Source organism: Podarcis gaigeae, assembly GCF_964106915.1.
Source record: "Podarcis gaigeae genome assembly, chromosome: 17".
Classification (NCBI taxonomy): Eukaryota; Metazoa; Chordata; class Lepidosauria; order Squamata; family Lacertidae; genus Podarcis; species Podarcis gaigeae.
Genome location: NC_139694.1, coordinates 38,936,271 through 38,956,919, shown reverse-complemented (window position 1 = coordinate 38,956,919; position 20,649 = coordinate 38,936,271). Strand labels below are relative to the sequence as shown.

Here is a 20,649-nt window from a genome sequence, read left to right as displayed (position 1 = left end):
AAACTCCTTCATCTGGAAGATTTTAATAGGCTTGTTATAAAAAACAGATTCTGTAAGCTACACCCACCTGCACACCCACCTTGCTCCATGGAGAGTTCAGTTTCTTGGGATTCCTTTGGTTCTCCTGGTGGTATTTGTCTGGACTTTGCCCAATGTACAATGCAAGTGATGCAGCTAAAAACCAGGAAAATCTATATCTCCAGCACATCCATATCTTGACATCAGTAGAACCTCTGGAGCTACTGAACATGAGGCTGTACTGCATTGCACAGTTTGCTTGCGTAAAAAAAAATTCTTCCATTCATCAGAAATATCTGTTAGGGGAGAAGGGCAGGAGATGTATGGAAATTGACAATCAGTGGATAAAGAGCACAGCATCAGTGTGAACTATTAGAATTCTGCCTTTCCATGTATCTGTTTATCTTTCCATTTATAATAATATATTCTTATCTCTCTGCTTTCTTTCCATCCTCTGCACTCTCTCTCTCTCTCCCTCCCTCTCTCTCTCTCTCTCTCTCTCTCTCCCTCTCTCCCTCTGTCTCTCCCACCCTCCCTACTTTGCTATCTCAATCCATCAACCCACTATTCTTCCTCATCCACCATCGCCTCTCTCTTTCTCTTTCAGCCACCAGCCCCCATAAACCTTTCCTCACTCACCCGCCCCCCACCCGCTCTGCCTTCTCGTGACCCACCCTCCCTTCCTGAACAAAAGGGCCCCTCCCCTTTCCTTCCTGCCTCGAAAATACACGGCACCCTAGGCCAAGACCTGCTACATCTTGCCTTGACTTGGATTTCGGGATCTCCCTTCTTTCCTTCTCTCTTTAGTAATCCTGCTTTGTTGATGGGGGCGGTCTGGGACTGGGGATACTGGGCTGGTGGTTCACCCACTTGTACACACAGCATGCTCCTCCAACAAGTTGGAGTGAAGGCTGATGCAAATAAATAAACGCAGAAGGCATCATTAACTCCCTCTCCTCTCCAGCTCCTTTTTGCTGCCTGTGCTGTCGTCCTTGGGGGAAAGGATGTTTTGTGGGGGAGGGGGACAATGATTATTACACAGGGTTTCTTCCCTTTTTTCTTTACACTAACGGTCTCTTTCTCTCTCCCTCCCTCTTTCCTCCCACAGCCACAAGCCACAGTGGGGGGTGCATGCTGCTTGCTCCCCTTTTGCTGCGCCACTGCCCAGAGTTGGAGAGAGGCCCTGGCCAGGGGTGCCAGGTGAAATGGCTTCAATGCTGGCTGGTTTGCTGATGCTCTGGCCGTTGGTTCTGCTCCTCTGTGATCCAGCAGCGTCCATCGAGTTCCCCAAAGGATGTGAGTAGTGATGGCATCAGTATCTTTCCCCCTACGTGCGGTTTTGGAAAGCGGTAGGGTGGGGTTTACCACTGCCGCCTGTGGCATGTTTCCCAAATGTGAGAGCTTGTGGTGATGGTGATGCATTCTGGCCATGTTTTGTTGTGTCAGAACATGTGGTTGGTTCTTTTCAGACAGTTTGCATTTGTATTTCTTTTACAATTCTTCTTGCTTTCTCAGAGCCCTGTTGCAGGCATTTATCTCTGATTTTATATTATCACATAACCTTGGGTAATAGTGCCTCCCAGCTCAGTCTACCTGCCTTCCTTTCCCTAAACCTTTGGTGCAGCAGAGAGCAATTCCATCTGGAAACTGGGAGGGAGGGGTAGGTAGGTAAAAGAAATGGGGGACCTGCATCGTGTTGCCAGAGGGGAGCTCCCTAAATGCCCTGCCCCCTAGAAACTGCATAGAGAAATAGTGCTACTCCTGCCTGCTTGAGGAAAGTACTAGTGCCTTGCGACACCAGCAGTCATTAATCCAATCCGCACCCTCATCTCAGACCTATTTGGATGGTTAGCACCCAACGTGCTTCACACTAATGAAAGCGGCAAATTTTGCCAATCGTAACAGGTCAGGAAGCAAAGGTTTGAGAATGAATGTAAGTCTACAGAGATGTGCATCACTTAAGGTGTGGATGTGCAGAGCTTGTGGAAATGGAGACAGAAAGGGCAGGAAGCATGGGCCAACGAAAAGAAAGGTGGAGCTATACCCAGCTGTTGATTCTGGCACTCACCTACACCTTGCCTTTATGACCACATTTCTGTACAAATTATACATTTGTGAGTCGTTAAATATATTTTGTTAGTCATTAAATATATAAACTAATTTCTATAGTGTTTTCAGTGTGCAGACAACTTCACAGCGCTTCCTTCTGCCAGCCTCACAACCTCCCTGTTGAGATGGACTGTACATACAATTCCATGATTTGGACAGAAATGTAGGCCTAAGATAGCAACTTTAGCGCAACCATCCAGGTGTCTGTGGCTGTGATGGAAGTTGACCCCTGGCCTTCTAGACCCAAATCCACAAATCCTTCTACTAAATCACATTGCCATTACTGACACAGTTTCTTCAGACATCTTTGTGCTTTGACTACAGTTTGATGAGTTTAGGAGTTATCAGCCCCTCCTCCTTGTCCCTTCCCTGCTGAGGCCAATGATTCTTTTGACACTGGCTTGCTTGCTTGTTGCAAAACAGATTGCATGGAAGTGTGCTTGCAGGCAATTTCAGCACCAAGGACAGCTCTTGAGGCCTGGGAGGCAGGCATAGAAGAGCTGTCCTTTCAGCACTGTTGTGCAAAGGAAGCAGGCGTTAGATCAGTGATGCCCAAAGTGGGCGATACACTCCCCCCGGGGGGGCTGATGGAACGATCCAGGGGGGCGGTAGTAGCCTCAGGTGCAATTGGGGGCATTGAATAAAAAATAGGGGGTGATGGAAGCATAAAGAAAGAAGAGAGGACAAGAAAATTTTGAAAAACCGTTCGTACATGTTTCATCTGTTGTGTAATGACGCTTACTGCCAGGTCAGTCACTGTTGTGGGGCGGCAACAATGCCTCCCTTGGGTCTGGAGGTCATGCTGGAGGTGAGGGGTTTTCCCAGTCATGGGTGAACCCTTTTTGGCTTCACCCAGGCTTAGGAAGTCAATTGCAACTTGTCTGCCTATTTGGCCATTGGCAGGCAAGCTGTGGTGCCTTAAGCCGTCGGGACACTGAGTAATTTTTTTTCTTTCTGAAAATGGGGCAGTAGGCCAAATAGGTTTGGGAGCCTCTGGGTTAGATTATTAGGAAGAGGGCAGACGAAAGAGGACCTGTGTTTCTAATCCAGCGTCCCAGCCCCTTCCCCACCCTAAGAGGTGGAAGTCAGAAGGTCCGCAGAAATTATTTATTTCATGAAATTTATACAACACTTGATTGTAAAAGAAACCTCAAAGTGGTTTACAAACACATAAAACAAATCAAGAAAAAATTACAATACGTTAAAACATCCTCCCCCCCAAGTGTAGAATGGAAGCAGCTCCTTCCATCCTGGCCAGGTGCCTGGTGGAAGCTCTTCATATTCTTGGAGCCAAACTAGACCCGGTGGTGGCAGCCCCATTTGTTGGGGTTGGGGTCTGTTCCAATCATATACATACATGCTAAGAGGGCTGGGCTGGGGAGCTTTTCTTTTAGTGCAAAAGGGGGGTGCCGGTAAGAGGATGGGCAAACCTTCTCAGTGCCCCTCACTTATCTCCCTGCATCCCTCGGATGGGGAGCTACTGCCCTGCAGGCCAAGTCTGGCCCATGGTGGTCTCCCCATTCAGCCCACAGCCTCCCCTCCCCACTGCACAGTGATTACCGGTAATAATAAAACCAGCTTCCAATTGAGGACAATGGAAACCTGATTTCAAGCCTGATTTCCATGCATTTTGGGGAGAGGATCATGTCTGGGGAAGGGCTAGGGTTAACCCTTCCCTCCCTTTGCACTGAGATGCCCCATTTCCAGCACCAGAAATTGTCCCTACATGGCAATGAGGCTTGAAAGTAGTGTCAGCCTCTCTTTCTCCCACTCAGCTGCTTTCGGGTAACTGGAATGAATTGGACAAGAAAAGAGCCTTTAAGGAAACAACTATGGACAAGTGTTCTCTTTTTGCTGCTTTAAAAAAAATAAAAAATACAGGACCCTTCAATTTTGTATTTGATTAGGGGAGACCTGGATCTAAACTAATGGCTCTCCTGCTGTCCCATTTACTTTGTCCCTTGGCTTAAGTGCTTTTGTGAGTCAAAAGGGATGAATGGCATTTTTCTTTTCTACAGAGATGATTGTGTGGCTTATGCTGTTCTCTCAAGCCTAATTTTTACCGGGGAGGAAAACCTTGGTTCGGGCTGTAGAATGCAGGTGGGGACTCACAATGAAATCTCCGCACCCCACCAAAAAACCCAGTTGCACGTGGAAAACTAGCATGTCAGGAAGATGAGGCAGAATTCAACCAAGTTGTTGTATGCATGGAACAAGGTCCACTCACGCAACTCCCTCTCTGCCCCCACCCTCTAAATCTGCTCTGGGGGGTTGGGGGAAAACCTAGAACAAATTTAGAGGGTGCATGGAAGGAAGGAGAGGGGGGAAGTCCTATGGTATGAGCAGACCTCATTCCACACAGGCACAAGCATGAGTTCAAGGTTAGCATTCTCCCTGACCTACTAGGTTTCTGTGTGAGAGGTTTATTTATTTTTGCATGGAAAAGCATTTAGTCCAAGAAGCCCTGGTCTGTAGTTTAAATTTATCATGACTGAATCTTCCTTCATACAAAGAAATGAAAAATTCTCCCTCACGTGGTAGTTCATTCACTATGTGGAATATATTTTTGTGTATGGAGGAATGTGACTTCAGCACCTGCAATATGAAGTTGTGGATCTCAGACAAAGGTGTACCTCTTTGATGGCGACTGGGCCTCAGCTGCCCTGGTCTTGTGTTATGGGTAGATAGGGACAGATGAGGAACCTGCATGGGAAACGGTTTCTGTGTCTTTGTTGCTGGGGCTCTCAGATGTGCGCTGGATGCACAGCCACCCTTTTCAAAAGCCTTGTGAAAAGCATTGCCATTTGAGTGAAGGTCACAAGGGTTGAGTGTGTGGAAGGGGGGGGGGGGTCCTCTGCGTGTCCTGAGCTATGTGGTGAATTGCTCCCCAATGTGATGCTCCCTCCTTTCTCCTGTAGGCTTGGTTCTGTGGCCAATGGGGTTTCTGTGGGAAAAGGAGAGGATGGCTCCAAGTGTGAGTGAGGTGAAGAATCAATCCAGCAGCAGAAACACTCTGCAGAAGACAGCCCAGCCTGAGAAATGGGTTTAGGAATGGGGAGAGTCACAGGCCCACACAGAGGGGGGAAGGCAGCTGGGTATGCTTGCCCCAGGCCACAGAGGGCTTAGCCAGACTTATGCTGTTATGCCAAGAATGCCCCGTGCCTCCCAGCAGACTGAGGACTTAATGGGCAAAATGGCAAAAGGTGAAATGCCCATGTCTGTCCTTATGCACTGCAAGGCTTTGATAGTAAAATCTGGACTAGCGTTACTACATACTGGCACGTAGCGTCAGTTCAGATTAGGTGTTGCTGCCATGGTGGCAAGTCTCATGAATAAGATTCCTGCTCGGGGCCTCAGACAAGCTCTGCATGGGTTTGGTTGGCAGTATCTGTGACCAGCACGATCACCCATTGGGAAGGAGGCTACAGAGCTGGGGCTGAATTTGTCACTGAGGACAAATGCCAGGACATCCATTGTATGCCCATTGTGGGCTGCTGTTCCTATAGAATCTGCAATAACAATGTGGACTGTTAGAAGTGGTGGGGGTGGGGTGGTGAGCTGCCCACTTGCTGGCATTTCTTATTGGGCCATATTTGGGTGAGAGAACAGGAGCGTTTTCACAAGCTCTTTTGGGGCAGAAGTCAGAATTACTTGCTCACCCTCCACTCCAGACATGGCTGAATTCAATTTCAGGGTTTCACATTCTAGTTTACTAAGAATAGGCAGGATTTAAATTCCAACCTTCACAGCATTTTCAAAGCCTTTTGCTTCATGTACTATGACTGGAGCTGTTCTCTTCCCTCCTCCAAGGAATTCACACAAAACTGATCTCAGTCCTATCAACACCCCTGTCTTTGGACATTCCTTTCCTGCCAGTTGTGCCTTCCATGTCAGGCGACTGCTTTTTCAGTCCAGATATTTACTTGCAGGAAAGTCAGGCTCAACTAATGCCAAACGTGTTGCTGAGTTCAAATGGTATCTCTACTGCGTTACTCACTGTCTATGAAATGAGCTGTTTTGTCAAAGGCAGGAAATTATTTTTGGCTCCGCATAATTTGTTCTTTGCAAATCCACATTGGATTCTTGCATGCTTTACAAATCAATTGTTTCCTGATTTTCCTCTGACAACTTCAGAGGGAGCGGCGTTAAGCTAACAGGATTTATAATTTGTTTCCCTGGCCGCTTTGCCCTCCTCTCTCCTGCCAGAGCTGTTGAGCCTCCTCAAAGGTAGTTGCAAGTGTTCCTGGGATTTCTGTAACTAATTCCTTCTACACCCAAGGGTGTAGTTCCTTGGGATCCACTGACTTGCTTTCATTCACAGTTGAAAAGCTACATTACTGTACAGCCAGATAGCAGCTTTAGAAGGAAACCTCTGCTCTAGGGACCTTTTCAGGGCAAGGAGGAATGTTGTGCTTTTTCTTAGTTCTTTATCGGCTATCCCTTTTCCCATATAATAAAATGTGATGATGCTGCAAGTGGTGTGAGACAGCAATTTTTAAACAAACCAACACTGTAGGTTGAAATCACGCAAGTGCTGGAGATGGAGGAAACAAAGAAAAGAAAGATTGTGTTGGTGTAGTTGGTGGGGACTCATGATACCCTCTCAGTGATGTTCACGGCCTGATTCATACATAACCAGAGTTCAACAATCTGTGGTTTACCACACGTGTGGGGAACCTGTAGCCCTCTAGATGTCGCTGAACTACAACTCCCATCATCCCTGGCTAAGCTAGCTGGGGCTGATGGGAGTTATAGTTTAGCAAAAACTGGAGGGCCATATTTTTTCCACATCCAGCTTGCTGGGAATGAGCAAGTCTGCTGGTCTGCCATTCAGTTTGCTCCTGCTCCCTTTTTCTGTGCCAGGAGGAAGCAGAGCAGAGCAGAGCACTGACTTTCTTGGCATTGTGTGCAAACTGGCACTTGTGGTTAATTTCTCTCCAAATAAATCATGAGATCAAGCCAAGAAGAAACTGGTTCCTGCCGCTTGCCTCGAGAGAAACTAACCACGAGCTCTGGTTTGCACATAATGCTATTCCAGGGCTCTGGTCTATTTCCTCTTGGTCTGGCAAAGGAAGGAAGAGTGGGCACAAATGTGAGCAGTGGGCACCAGCTTGCTTGCTCATTTCAGTAAGACCAAGTTGGTTTCATTCTGGCTTACCATTATGTGCAAACTGGGAAACAGTATACGATTCTATGGGTTAAGAATGTAAGTTATGAGCCAAGAAATTCTGAGTTTCATCTCGGTCATAAACTTACAAGGTAGCCCCAGGCAAGCTGTTCCCTCTAAGCCTCAGCCCCATCTGTAAAGAGGAGACAGCTACAGTGGCCTACTTTACAGGGCTGTAAAGATAATGTTTGGGAACTGCTTTGAATAGTCCAACCTGTAAGTATATGGCATTTTTGTATTATTGTGGATCATTATTTACCTGCCTACTAGTATGCCACAGCTGTGATTGCTGGGGGAAACTGAACAGTGACTTGGATAAAAGATTTGATTGCTTATTATTTCACTGCATCAGAAGCACTTACTGGACCCTTGTAATCTCTAGGTGATTCAGCAATGACTGCACAGCCCTTAAGCAGTAAACCCCAGTGTATGGAAAGTCTGTTGACATCACTTTCACAGTCCAATTCTAGGACCCAAAATAAGTCCCACTAAAACAGCAGATGTAATAAAAACACAGGAGCATCACAGGAGCAGATCCAGGTAATCCCTGAATAGGGCTGGGAGGATGAGAAGGTCTGAAAAGACATAAGAATAACTATCGGGTGAGCTTTCTTGGGGGCAGCATTCCAGAGACAGGGTGCCACCACCAAAAAGGGCCCTGCTTTCAGCCACTGGAAGCAGCTGGAGAAGGTTAAGAAATGCATCCCTGAAAGGATGCCAGGTCAGTGGAGATTTCCAATATATTATAAAGATGTGGTTCTTCATTAGTAGATTGGGACAAATTCAGGTTATGCAATTAAGGTGGGTTTGGGCTCCTTCACAATAAACCTACTTCCAAAAAGAATAGCATTTTTATCCATTATGGAAAGTGAGGATTTCACATGGCATCATATATTCTCCTCAAACAAATTGAAGCGAGTGCTTAATAAACAGCATATAACCTCTCCACAAACATTGTGCAAACAAATCAGGATGGCTACTCAGTAAACAGGTCACATGCAACCAACGCTAGTATAATGTAATTTAAAAATCTCAATCAGGGCCCCACAATGGTTGGCTGTCCATGTTAACCAAGCCAACTTTGTGATTGCTGGTCCCTGTCCTTCCTTTGCTTCTCTGACTCCAGCTCTGCCCAAGTCCTCAGGACACCTCTGCTGAAGGGCAGCCAACGACACCTCCCCACCCGCCCGCCTTTGCTGTGGGAAGTGGAGGCTTGGAGCTTCCTGGTCTGGCTCCTAAGCAGCCTCTGCCATCCTTTCCTGCTCCAGAGGAGGAAAAGGAGGGGGCTTGTGAGTATGGTCTTGAAGTCCACTGGGCATCTTGGCAATGCCTCAGGCAAACGACCTTGGGGATGGGGACCGGGGTTATGCTGCAACGGTCTTGGTGATCCGCACCCATCTGTGCCATCTTCAGGGGTTGGGAGGAAGGCCCAGGCTCAACATGCTTTGCCAGAGATAGCAGTGACACATATTCACCATAGCAGGTGTGGTGAAAAAAAATGGAGCTGGGCAAATCCCCACCATCTATGCAAAGCACATTTAAATATGTGACACCCACCGAAACCTGGGAACTGTAGTTTGTTAAGAATGCTGAGTATTGTAGTTCTGTGACAAGAAAACTACATTTCCTGGGAAACTGCTGGAAGCCATACTTTAAAGGATTGCACAGATCTGCCCCAGGTGCTGGTTTTGTCTCACCATTTTTGTGACCTTTTTCTTTTTGAATCCCAAAGGTGACCTTGCAAAAATGTACTGAATTGTTTTACGTGGGCTGCCCATTATTTTCATTGTTGCCATGACCCGCCATGCTTTTCTGGGCCAGCTCCACACTTCTTCTTCGCCATGCAGTGCAGCCACTCCTGGCTTTCTGATCAATCGACCCACACTTTACATTTTTGGATGCACACCTTAAAAACAAAATGTAATGTGTGAAAAGCTTTTTTGTTTTATTATTATTTTATTATTTATACCCCACCCACCTGGCTGGGTTTCCCCAGCCACTCTTGTCAGCTGCACCTGAGTACTTACTCTTTTTTGATATACAAGGTGTTGGGAGGGGACAGTCATTCCATACTTATTGCAATAGCTCAATACCTGCTATTAAGGGAAGAGTGGCATCTTCTTCCTCAGTTTGCATGGTATGAGGAGCGAGTGTGGTTAAGGCAGAAGTTGTAAGACAGATGTTGGGGGTCTTTGGCCCTCCAGATGATGATGATGATGACCACTGGCTATGCTTTCTGGAGAGCACACAAGTCCCCTGATCTCTGTTTCAAGAATAAGGCAGGGCTGTCCCCGCAGGGTGGATGTGGGCCTGAGTTTGATGAACTCAGTGCCCCTTCTGAATGGGACAGAGGAGAACAATATCTCTCACAACTTTTTTTTCCAACTGAAAAGGCTGCAATTGGGGACAACAGAAATTGGGGAGTGGGGGTTGAGGGGGAAGAATATGCTTAATCCTTTCCATTCCCACTGCTTTTCTGCTCAAAATTACCTCAAGCTTCCCAGTGCTTTCCTTCTTACATTGAAAAAATATGTGTACTTTTTATCGTGCTGTCATGATGATGATTTGTGGTCATGCTTGCCTCCAACGTAATTACATGTGATCCTGCTTTCAATGCCCTTTGCGGCTGCAAATGTTTTTCAGTGCAGATACCACTCCATTTCCATGTCCTGTGACTTCTTTTTGAAATCCTGGAACTTTTAATACCAGAAATGATCCATTTTCTCTTCTGCTTTTGTTGCTCTATAATGCAGTAACATCATCATTATTAATTTACACCCTGCCTTTTTCCCTGATGGGACTCAAGACATTGTGGAAGCACTGCAGAGCAACTAATAAAGCAGAATGGCATGTGCTCAGTCCATTCTAAATCCACTGGTAGAACACATATGCAAAACAAAAACACCTTGCACTGGTCTAGGAGGTTGACTAGTATGAACTCTAGGCTACCTGCAACTTGCTTCTTGCAGGTCTAATGTGCGAGAATGTTTGGCGTTACTTGTGTGGAGATGAGACTCTGACAACCCTGCTCTTCCTTAATTAATTTTCTGCCCTCAAGGAAGCTCACTGCTGTTGAATACAAATTAAAACAATCCAGAATTCAATTAGAATCCAAACAATAAAACGACAACAGAGAAGCAGAACTAAAAGCCCCACGTGGCCCCAGCAGAACTAATCTGGTCTTCCTCAGAGGCCCTGTGGAATAAAAAGCTCTTGGCCAAGTGGTGAAAAGCCCAAGGTGTAGCCAGCTTGATGGCCCTTTAGTGCAGGTGAGGATGCCTCTGGTCTACAACTCCCAACACCCCTCACCATTGGTCATGCCAGCAACATCTAGAGGACACCAGGTTCTGGAAGGCTGGCCTATAGCAAGGAGAAGCCCCTGAGTCATCCCTGCAGACTCTGAAGCAACAGAACTCACATTCAATAGGATTTTGAATGCAGATGCCCCCCTTCAACTCCTGGCACCTGCAGGTTAAAAGGATTGTGGATAGCAGAGCTGGGAAATTTCTTTGCCTAAGGGGGACATTAGATGCAGCATTAATCACCAGGGCTGACCCTTGCAGGCTTGATTTTCCTTTACAAATACAGTGGTACCTCAGGTTAAGTACTTAATTCGTTCCGGAGGTCCATTCTTAACCTGAAACTGTTCTTAACCTGAAGCACCACTTTAGCTACTGGGGCCTCCTGCTGCTGCCGCGTCACTGGAGCCCGATTTCTGTTCTCATCCTGAAGCAAAGTTCTTAACCTGAAGCACTATTTCTGGGTTAGCAGAGTCTGTAACCTGAAATATATGTAACCCGAGGTACCACTGTATCAGGCATGCATGAGTGGGGAGGGGCTGATCTGCACTGGGGTATGTTATGCGGAAGGAAGAGGGTTTTAACCTTTGCCCTTGCACAGGTCCCATTTGGATCAGCCCCCTTTCCCCAATGTCTGCTCTTTGCCATTGGTGCTGACATGAGGGGGCAGAGTCCGCAGCAGGACCACCTCAAGGGCTTAAAGCTCCTCCCCCACTTTCCAGCCCACCCTGTACTTCTGACCCAGAAGAAGCACAGCAAGCCAAATCTTGTCATGAGCAGCTGCCCTTTCCTGAGTCTGGCCCTTGGCAGCAGCCCTCCAGAGTTTCCATCAGGGAGTCTTCTCTCAGCCCCCTGGAGATGCTGGGGATTGAACCCGGGACCTCAGGCATGCAGGGCTGGGGCTCTAGCACCGTGGCCAGTGTCCTTCGTAGTGCATCTAGTTGGATCCTGGAAGCCTTTTGTCTGAGCGAAATGAACCAGCAGCCTGTGTTAGCTTAAGGCAGTTCCTGGTGTTTTATGGCATTGCCTCTGTGCTAGGATAGCCTAAAAGCCTAAACGTCTAATATATTTCATTCAGAACAGAACAGAAACGTTCAAGTAGAGCATGCTTGGGGGGGAAAAGGGGGCAAATGTGCCAAAATGCTATTTATTTCCATGATATTTAATCAAGTTTTCAGAGTGCATAAGAAAGGCACAGAGCTTCAGTTTGAACAATCATCGCCTTGTTGTGCATTTGCTGTGTGTTGTCGACAGGACGGCTCGGCTGCCCCCAAGTTTCCGCTGCCTCGCCCTCAGCCTGACCCATCCGCAGGGCATCATGGCTACAATTGGGGGCTTCATTGGGGCCCCAAGCAGAGATAGTGGGACCCATAGCATTGATGGATCATTGGGGGTGTGGTGAGGGGGCGGGGCAGCCAGAATGGCGGGGCACCAGCAAAGCAGGGCACCTCTCTCTCCAGTTCTTCCAGCCATGTTCTTCCCAAGTGGAATCCTTTCCCCAGCAACGGGAGACCCAGTCCAAGACTCCTGCTGGGCCGCAGCCCAATGATACCAGGCCAGTATGTTTTGCAATGATGTTTTGCAAATGAGTTGCAAAGCACGGGCTCGGTTTCTAGAAAAGTCTCCTGTCTCTCTTTGGAACTGAGGGTCATCAGGTTCAGAGCTATATGTGATCAATCTGTATATGGGGGTATTGTTTTTGTTTGCTATTATGGCATGTATTTTGTGCTTTTATATTGGAAACTGCCCTGTGAATTTTGGATTTAGGGCAGTATAGAAATAACAACAATTCATTTTAAATAACCAAGCATCAGCCATCTGAGCTGAATGGATGTTCCTCATCTTCTTAACCAACACTCTCAGCACTTGCTTACAAATTCAGACAGCACTGATCAATAATCCATTGCACATGTAATACAATCCTAAGAGTGTTTACTCATTTCAGTGGGACTTGCTTTCTTGTCAATTCTTTTAGGATTGCAGGCTTAAACTATTTTGCACTAAGTGAATTTAGCAAACTTTAACACTTTATATAGGGTGATTCTTTCTGAAGCTAACCTCTTGCTGTAAAAATTTTAGCTGTTTGTAATAGATACAGAAGAATTCCTCTTGGGATCCATTTCCCAATCCCTTTAGGAACCCAGGCATCTAAGAAGGGAATAATGCCTCATGTTTTTCTAATAATATTGAACATTTCCTTCCCACTTTTTTCCCTTTGTAGAGGGAACATGTATTGCCTTTTGGAGCCAAACATTTTGAAAAGAAGTTACGGTTTGCATGATTTAATTTGGAGCGCTTGTCCAGTGGCTGTGAGCTCTCCTGCAGCTGCCCCAGTCTCACCATCAGGCCTCAGGGTCTCTCCCTTCCACCCTGGCTCCTTCCTGCCCTCTCCCCTCCCCCTCCCATGTTTGTCTCTCTCTTCTCCCACCTCCCCTTATGTCTGGATGAGCAGGCAAGTGGATCCCAAGAGACTCTATTCCTCCTCTAATTGGATTGGAGCCCCTTCCCAACCTGTCGCTGACTCAACCAGAGGCACCGCGCTTCCTCCAAGAATCAATTCAGCTTGTACTGAGGGAATTGGCAGTGGGGTGGGGGTGGGGGTGGGGTGCAAGGAGGCAGCCAGCTAGTCAGAAGGCTAGCTGGATTTTTTGTCTGATACATGGCATATTGGGAGGATCCCAACAGCCCTGGTCTAAACTTTGAATGGATATTTACAGAACTAGTTGTGGTTTTTAAATAATAATAATAATAATAATAATAATAATAATAATAATAATAATAATAATTTATTTGTACCCCACCCATCTGGCTGGGTTTCCCCAGCCACTCTGGGCGGCTTCCAACAAAAATGAAAAATACACTAAAATGTCACATATTAAAAACTTCCCTGAACAGGGCTGCCTTCAGATGTCTTCTAAATGTCAGGTAGCTGTTTATCGCTTTGACATCTGATGGGAGGGCGTTCTACAGGGCGGGCGCCACTACCGAGAAGGCCCTCTGCCTGGTTCCTGTAACTTGGCCTCTCGCAGTGAGGGAACCGCCAGAAGGCTCTCGGAGCTGGACCTCAGTGTCCGGGCAGAACGATGGGGGTGGAGACGCTCCTTCAGATATACTGGACCGAGGCCGTTTAGGGCTTTAAAGGTCAGCACCAACACTTTGAATTGTGCTCGGAAACGTACTGGGAGCCAATGTGGGTCTTTCAAGACCGGTGTTATATGGTCTCGGCGGCCGCCCCCAGTCACGAGTCTAGCTGCCGCATTCTGGATTAGTTGTAGTTTCCGGGTCACCTTCAAAGGTAGCCCCACGTAGAGCGCATTGCAGTAGTCCAACGGGAGATAACCAGAGCATGCATCACTCTGGCGAGACAGTCTGCAGGCAGATAGGGTCTCAGCCTACGTACCAGATGGAGCTGGTAAACAGCTGCCCTGGATACAGATTTGACCTGTGCCTCCATGGACAGCTGTGAGTCCAAAATGACTCCCAGGCTGCGCACCTGGTCCTTCAGGGGCACAGTTACCCCATTCAGGACCAGGGAATCCTCCACACCTGCCCGCCTCCTGTTCCCCAAAAACAGTACTTCTGTCTTATCAGGATTCAACCTCAATCTGTTAGCCGCCATCCATCCTCCAACCGCCTCCAGACACTCACACAGGACCTTCACCGCCTTCACTGGTTCTGATTTAAAAGAGAGGTAGAGCTGGGTATCATCCGCATACTGATGAACACCCAGCCCAAACCTCCTGATGATCTCTCCCAGTGGCTGCATGTAAATGTTGAAAAGCATGGGGGAGAGGACAGAACCCTGAGGCACCCCAGAAGTGAGAGCCCAGGGGTCTGAACACTCATCCCCCACCACCACTTTCTGAACACGGCCCAGAAGGAAGGAGCGGAACCACTGTATGACAGTGCCCCCAGTTCCCAGCCCCTCAAGACGGTCCAGAAGGATGTTATGGTCGATGGTATCAAACGCCGCTGAGAGATCCAGCAGAACTAGGAAACAGCTCTCACCTTTGTCCCTAGCCCGCCGGAGATCATCAACCAGTGCGACCAAGGCAGTTTCAGTCCCATGATGAGGCCTGAATCCCGACTGGAAGGGATCCAAATGGTCTGCTTCTTCCAGGCGTCCCTGGAGTTGTTCAGCAACCACTCGCTCAATCACCTTGCCCAAGAATGGAAGATTTGAGACTGGGCGATAATTGGCCATCGTGGCTGCATCTAAAGATGTTTTTTTAAGAAGCGGTTTAATAACCGCCTCTTTCAGCGGGTCTGGGAAGGCTCCCTCATGGAGGGAAGCATTCACCACCCCTCGAAGCCCATCGCCCAGTCCTTCCTGGCTAGCTTTTATAAGCCAGGATGGGCAAGGATCCAGGAGACAGGTGGTTGGCTTCACTCGTCCAAGCAGCCTGTCCACATCCTCGGAGGTAACAGATTGGAATTGATCCCACACAACTTGACTAGACAGGACTCTAGCACTCTCCCGCCCCGGCCCTGCTCCCACGGTGGAGTCTACTTCTTCCCGAATCTGAGCGATTTTATCTGCAAAAAACTTTTTTAAAACTACACAACACCCGCTCACAGTAAAATTGCCAACTTTTCCAACCATCCATGGTAGCTGTGCTTGTTACCAACAGCTTGATCTGTAGCCACTGGCAGGTGATTCTATGAAAAGCTTCCCCTGATGTTTTCTGTGCATATAGTTGCCATTAGATATGAGAAGGTCATATGGTCAGTTGCCAATCCTAGTCACATGCCCTCCAACATTTCTCTGATGAAAATAGGGATGTTCCATTCTATAATAATAATAATTTTATTATTTATACCCCATCCATCTGACTGGGTTGCCCCAGCCACTCTGGGCGGCTTCCAACATATATACAACATAATAAAACATTAAACATGAAAAAAAAACTTCCCTGTACTGGGCTGCCTTCATACCCTCTAATATTTCTCCAACAAAAATAGGGATGTTCTAAGGAAAAGCAAGATATTCCAGGATCAAATCGCAAACAAGGACAGCTTCTGTAATTCAGGGACTGTCCCTGGAAAATAGGGGCACTTGGAGGGTCTGTAGTTAGTGTTACACCAGGCTAGCCACACAGCTGGGTTCTGTAGCCAGGGGGAGAAGAGGCAGCTACCGCCCCCTCCAAAAGTGGGAAGCCAACTATGCAGGGAGACAGAGCAGCCAATCAGTGCTGGTTGACCACTGGGGAAGGAAAGGGAGGAGTCATTGCTCAATGGTGGAGCCCCTGGTTTGTATGCAGAAGGTCCTGGTTTCAGTACCCAGCAGCTCCAGGTAAGGCGGACAAAGGTCCCTGCCTGAAACCCTGGGGAGTTGCTGCCAGTCAGTGTAGAGAGAATACGGGACAAGTTGCTCTGATTTGGTAAAAGGCAGATTTCCGTCTTCGTATAATCTTAGAACTGGAAAGTTGTAAGGGACTTTTATGTCCCATCAGCCATCTGATAGCTATATAGATATATGCAGGCTGCGTACACACCATACATTTTAAGTACGTAACTTCCCCTGGGAATTGTAGTTTACCCTTCACAGAGCTACAGTTTCCAGCATCTTTAACAAGCTACAGTTCCTAATATTCTTTGGGGAAAGTGTTTTAAATGTATTTTAAATGCCTGCAGGAGTGGATGCACTATATCCAATCCCACACATGCTTTTGCTGTTCTGCATGTGCACCTTCACACATACCACCCCTCAGTCTTCTTCAAACATGATACCTCCTGGTTCACTCTCCATTTCCTATTTGGCTCTCCAAAATGGTTCCAGAATGGCATTCAATCTACCTAGATGCCCCAAAACAGGATCCTTTATACAACTGCTCCTGCCACCCCCACCCCACATAGCCCCTCCTATGAGTCACACTGTGTTGTGCCCCAAATGGAGAACAGAAGCCGACCAGCACTGTGTCCTCAGAACAAAGAACTTGAGAAGTGAACTGGGAGAGCCCAGCAGCCTACTCACAGAAGAAGAATAGAAGAGACCCCAGGGTCATCTAGTCCAACCCCCTGCAATGCAGGAATCTGAACTAAAGCATCCATGACAGATGACCATCCAACCTCCACTTAATAACCTAGTCTAGTATAGCTCCCGCATCCTGAAATTCCAACTCTTTACAGATCTCTGACTGTGCCAGATCAAGATGCAAAACAAAATACAGTGGTACCTTTGTTCCCAAACTTAATCTGTTCCAGAAGTGTGTTCCAAAACCAAAGCGTTCTAAAACCAAGGTGTGCTTTCCCATAGAAAGTAATGCAAAATGGATTAATCCGTTCCAGACTTTAAAAAAAACAACCCCTAAAATAGCAATTTAACAGGAAATTTACTATCTAACGAGACCATTGATCCATAAAATGAAAGCAATAATGTACAGTACTATAAAATAAATAAGACAGTATTGTAGGTTATAAAAATAAAAATTAATGTTTCTTACGTGAACTGATGATTGTCATTGTTTGGATGGGGGACTTTTATCCATTTCTTCAGTCGCACAATCAATCAATCAATCAATCAATCAATCAGTAGCTGAACTGGGTTCCACACAGTCACAAAAACGAAGCCCCAAGCCACAGTCACAAGTCAGTCCCATAAAACGAAGAACAAGTCACAGTCAAAAAGTGAAAAAGCCACACAATCAAAAACACAAAAAAATAGCAAAAACAGAAGCTCCAAATATCACCTCTGTGTTGCATGGTGCTCGGGACTCAACAGCTGACAGACTCAACAGGAAGCCTCTGATTAGCAGCGGGGGACTCAATTTACAAACGGAGCACACTCAACAGGAAGTGGAACATGATCTGCCTCCAAGGCAAAGTTCACAAACCAGAGCACCTACTTCCGGGTTTGCACCATTTTATTTCCAGGTTGCTCATAAACTGAGCTGTTCTAAAACCAAGGTACCACTGTACTGCTTTCATTCTGGTTGGCGGGTATGACTTGATGATGTTTGTTCACCATCAGCAAGATAGAGAGGATGTTTTCTTCACATTGGACCTTATTAATCCAGCCTGGGGTCAGCAAACTTTTTCAGCAGGTGGCCGGTCCACTGTCCCTCAGACCTTGTGGGCGGCTGGACTATATTTAGGGGGGGGGGAATGAACGAATTCCTATGCCCCACAAATAACCCAGAGATGCATTTTAAATAAAAGCACACATTCTACCCATGTAAAAACATGCTGTTTCCTGGACTGTCCGTGGGCCAGATTTAGGCGATTGGGCCGGATCTGGCCCTTGGGCCTTAATTTGCCTACCCATGATCCAGCCTGTACATTTTGGGTGCCTCCAAACTCGCACTATTTTGATGGGAGGAATTCAGGCACATACTGCAAATTTAGATTTGCATATTTTAAACCTGAAGCACCCAAGTGCAAGAAATCCTCATAAAAAAAAGAACCTGACTTTTTGCAAGTTGGAAAGTGACAGGTAAATGCTTTGGAAAGCATGAGATGAATGCATGACTAATGAGAACACCCTGAAAGCAAATCAGGATGAATGCAGGCCGTATCCCTGCAGATAATAATAATAATAATAATAATAATAATAATAATAATAATAATTTATTATTTGTACCCCGCCCATCTGGCTGGGTTTCCCCAGCCACTCTGGGCGGCTTCCAACAGAGATGAAAAATACACTAAAATGTCACATATTTAAAACTTCCCTGAACAGGGCTGCCTTCAGATGTCTTCTGAATGTCAGGTAGTTGTTTATCGCTTTGACATCTGATGGGAGGGCATTCCACAGGGCGGGCGCCACCACCGAGAAGGCCCTCTGCCTGGTTCCCTGTAACTTGGCCTCTCGCAGTGAGGGAACTGCCAGAAGGCCCTTGGAGCTGGACCTCAGTGTCCGGGCAGAACGATGGGGGAGGAGACGCTCCTTCAGGTATACTGAACCGAGGCCGTTTAGGGCTTTAAAGGTCAGCACCAACACTTTGAATTGTGCTCGGAAACGTACTGGGAGCCAATGTGGGTCTTTCAAGACCGGTGTTATATGGTCTCGGCGGCCGCCCCCAGTCACGAGTCTAGCTGCCGCATTCTGGATTAGTTGTAGTTTCCGGGTCACCTTCAAAGGTAGCCCCACGTAGAGCGCATTGCAGTAGTCCAACGGGAGATAACCAGAGCATGCACCACTCTGGCGAGACAGTCTGCAGGCAGATAGGGTCTCAGCCTACGTACCAGATGGAGCTGGTAAACAGCTGCCCTGGATACAGATTTGACCTGTGCCTCCATGGACAGCTGTGAGTCCAAAATGACTCCCAGGCTGCGCACCTGGTCCTTCAGGGGCACAGTTACCCCATTCAGGACCAGGGAATCCTCCACACCTGCCCGCCTCCTGTCCCCCCCAAAACAGTACTTCTGTCTTGTCAGGATTCAACCTCAATCTGTTAGCCGCCATCCATCCTCCAACCGCCTCCAGACACTCACACAGGACCTTCACCGCCTTCACTGGTTCTGATTTAAAAGAGAGGTAGAGCTGGGTATCATCTGCATACTGATGAACACCCAGCCCAAACCTCCTGATGATCTCTCCCAGCGGCTGCATGTAAATGTTGAAAAGCATGGGGGAGAGGACAGAACCCTGGGGCACCCCACAAGTGAGAGCCTAGGGGTCTGAACACTCATCCCCCACCACCACTTTCTGAACACCGCCCAGGAGGAAGGAGCGGAACCACTGTATGACAGTGCCCCCAGTTCCCAGCCCCTCAAGACGGTCCAGAAGGATGTCATGGTCGATGGTATCAAACGCCGCTGAGAGATCCAGCAGAACTAGGAAACAGATCAGAACAAATGCCCAATAAAGACTGGCTATAATCTAACTACTGCCTAAGCTTTTTGCAAGCAGATCAGGATGAATGCTGAACAAATAGGCCATTGGGAGGAGTTCTTTTGCCCCATGAATTGCCTGCTGCTCTCCTGCTCCCCATGGAGCACCTCACTCGTTCATGACTTGTGTCACATAGTTGCGTACCTGCTGCTCTGCACAGCAGCCCCTCTCACACTCTCTAGCCACAAACTACCTCACTCTCTAGGACACACACAAATCCAGTCAAAGCACACAGTGGCGCCCCCTAATGTGCAGACTGATGACCATTGTCCACCCCGGGCACTCAGACTGCAGACAGGCACCTGATTGTCCCTGATTGTCCCATGTGTGCCTGTCCTGTCCTGCAGAATTTCATCTTGTACACTCCCCTGTCTTGTATACTCCAATTTCACCTTGTATGCCTCCTGCCTCAAACACACTCCTTTTGCATACCTATGCTCTGATTGTGCTCCCACCGCTTTCCCCATCTTGCACGAAAAATTGCATGTTTTATTTCCATGCTGTGCAGTGATTCTGTGAAATGGCCACTAACAAAGACTTATTTCTCCCTTTTTCTTCTGTTGCTTCCTGGCTGGCGCAGTTGACCGGACAAACTGTGAGTCTTCATGAAATGTTGTGTGAGTGTGTATCTGGCTGCAGGGCGGGAGCAGGACAAGGTGAAGGGCCAGTCCGTGTGATTGCATTGTTGGGGAGGGGTCTCCTACCATGTTCTGAATCTGACCGACACTATCCTGTTATATCTTTGTGCAAGGTATAACCGTTTTATTGCAATCTGTCCAGGGCGGGGGGAGGCTGGGGGCTTCAAAGGGTGGCCCTCCCATCTTAGGGGTCCTGGTTGCTGATTCTTGCTCCCACCTTGGTTTTCCAGTACTACAGCCACCTGAATTCACGGAGCAGCCAGATAAGAAGATTGTTATTTTCCCAAATGACGAGGCCACCCTGAAATGTGAGGCCACTGGGAATCCCCCAGTGAAGTAAGTATGACAAAAATAGCCTCCAAAATGCTTTGTCTTTAGGTTGGTGCGCTGATATCTGCACTATACATTTGAAGGGAATTGTAGTTTACTTCCTCACAGAGCTACAGTTCCCAGTCCTCTTAACACACTGTAGTTCCCAGGATTCTTTGGGGGAAGCCATGCGAATTTAATGTGCTTTAAATTTATGGTGTGAATGTGACCTTACCAGATAGGATGTGGAAGATCTCTCACTGGATCTAATGATTT

General features: G+C 47.3%; 1 protein-coding gene across 17 annotated transcripts in view; it reads left to right on the top strand.

Moving 5' to 3' along the window:
* The window catches only part of L1CAM (L1 cell adhesion molecule), a 107,457-nt gene that overhangs the window by 22,404 nt on the left and 64,404 nt on the right, over positions 1-20,649 (top strand). For 12 of the 17 annotated variants that reach the window (XM_083718403.1, XM_083718401.1, XM_083718397.1 and 9 more), the window contains exons 2-4: positions 1,127-1,314; positions 20,007-20,021; positions 20,295-20,400. In XM_083718403.1, the coding sequence (XP_083574529.1) occupies positions 1,127-1,314; positions 20,007-20,021; positions 20,295-20,400 (309 nt within the window). The remainder of the gene's footprint in view (positions 1-1,126; positions 1,315-20,006; positions 20,022-20,294; positions 20,401-20,649) is intronic. The other 5 variants (XM_083718404.1, XM_083718399.1, XM_083718398.1 and 2 more) reach the window with 1 other exon arrangement.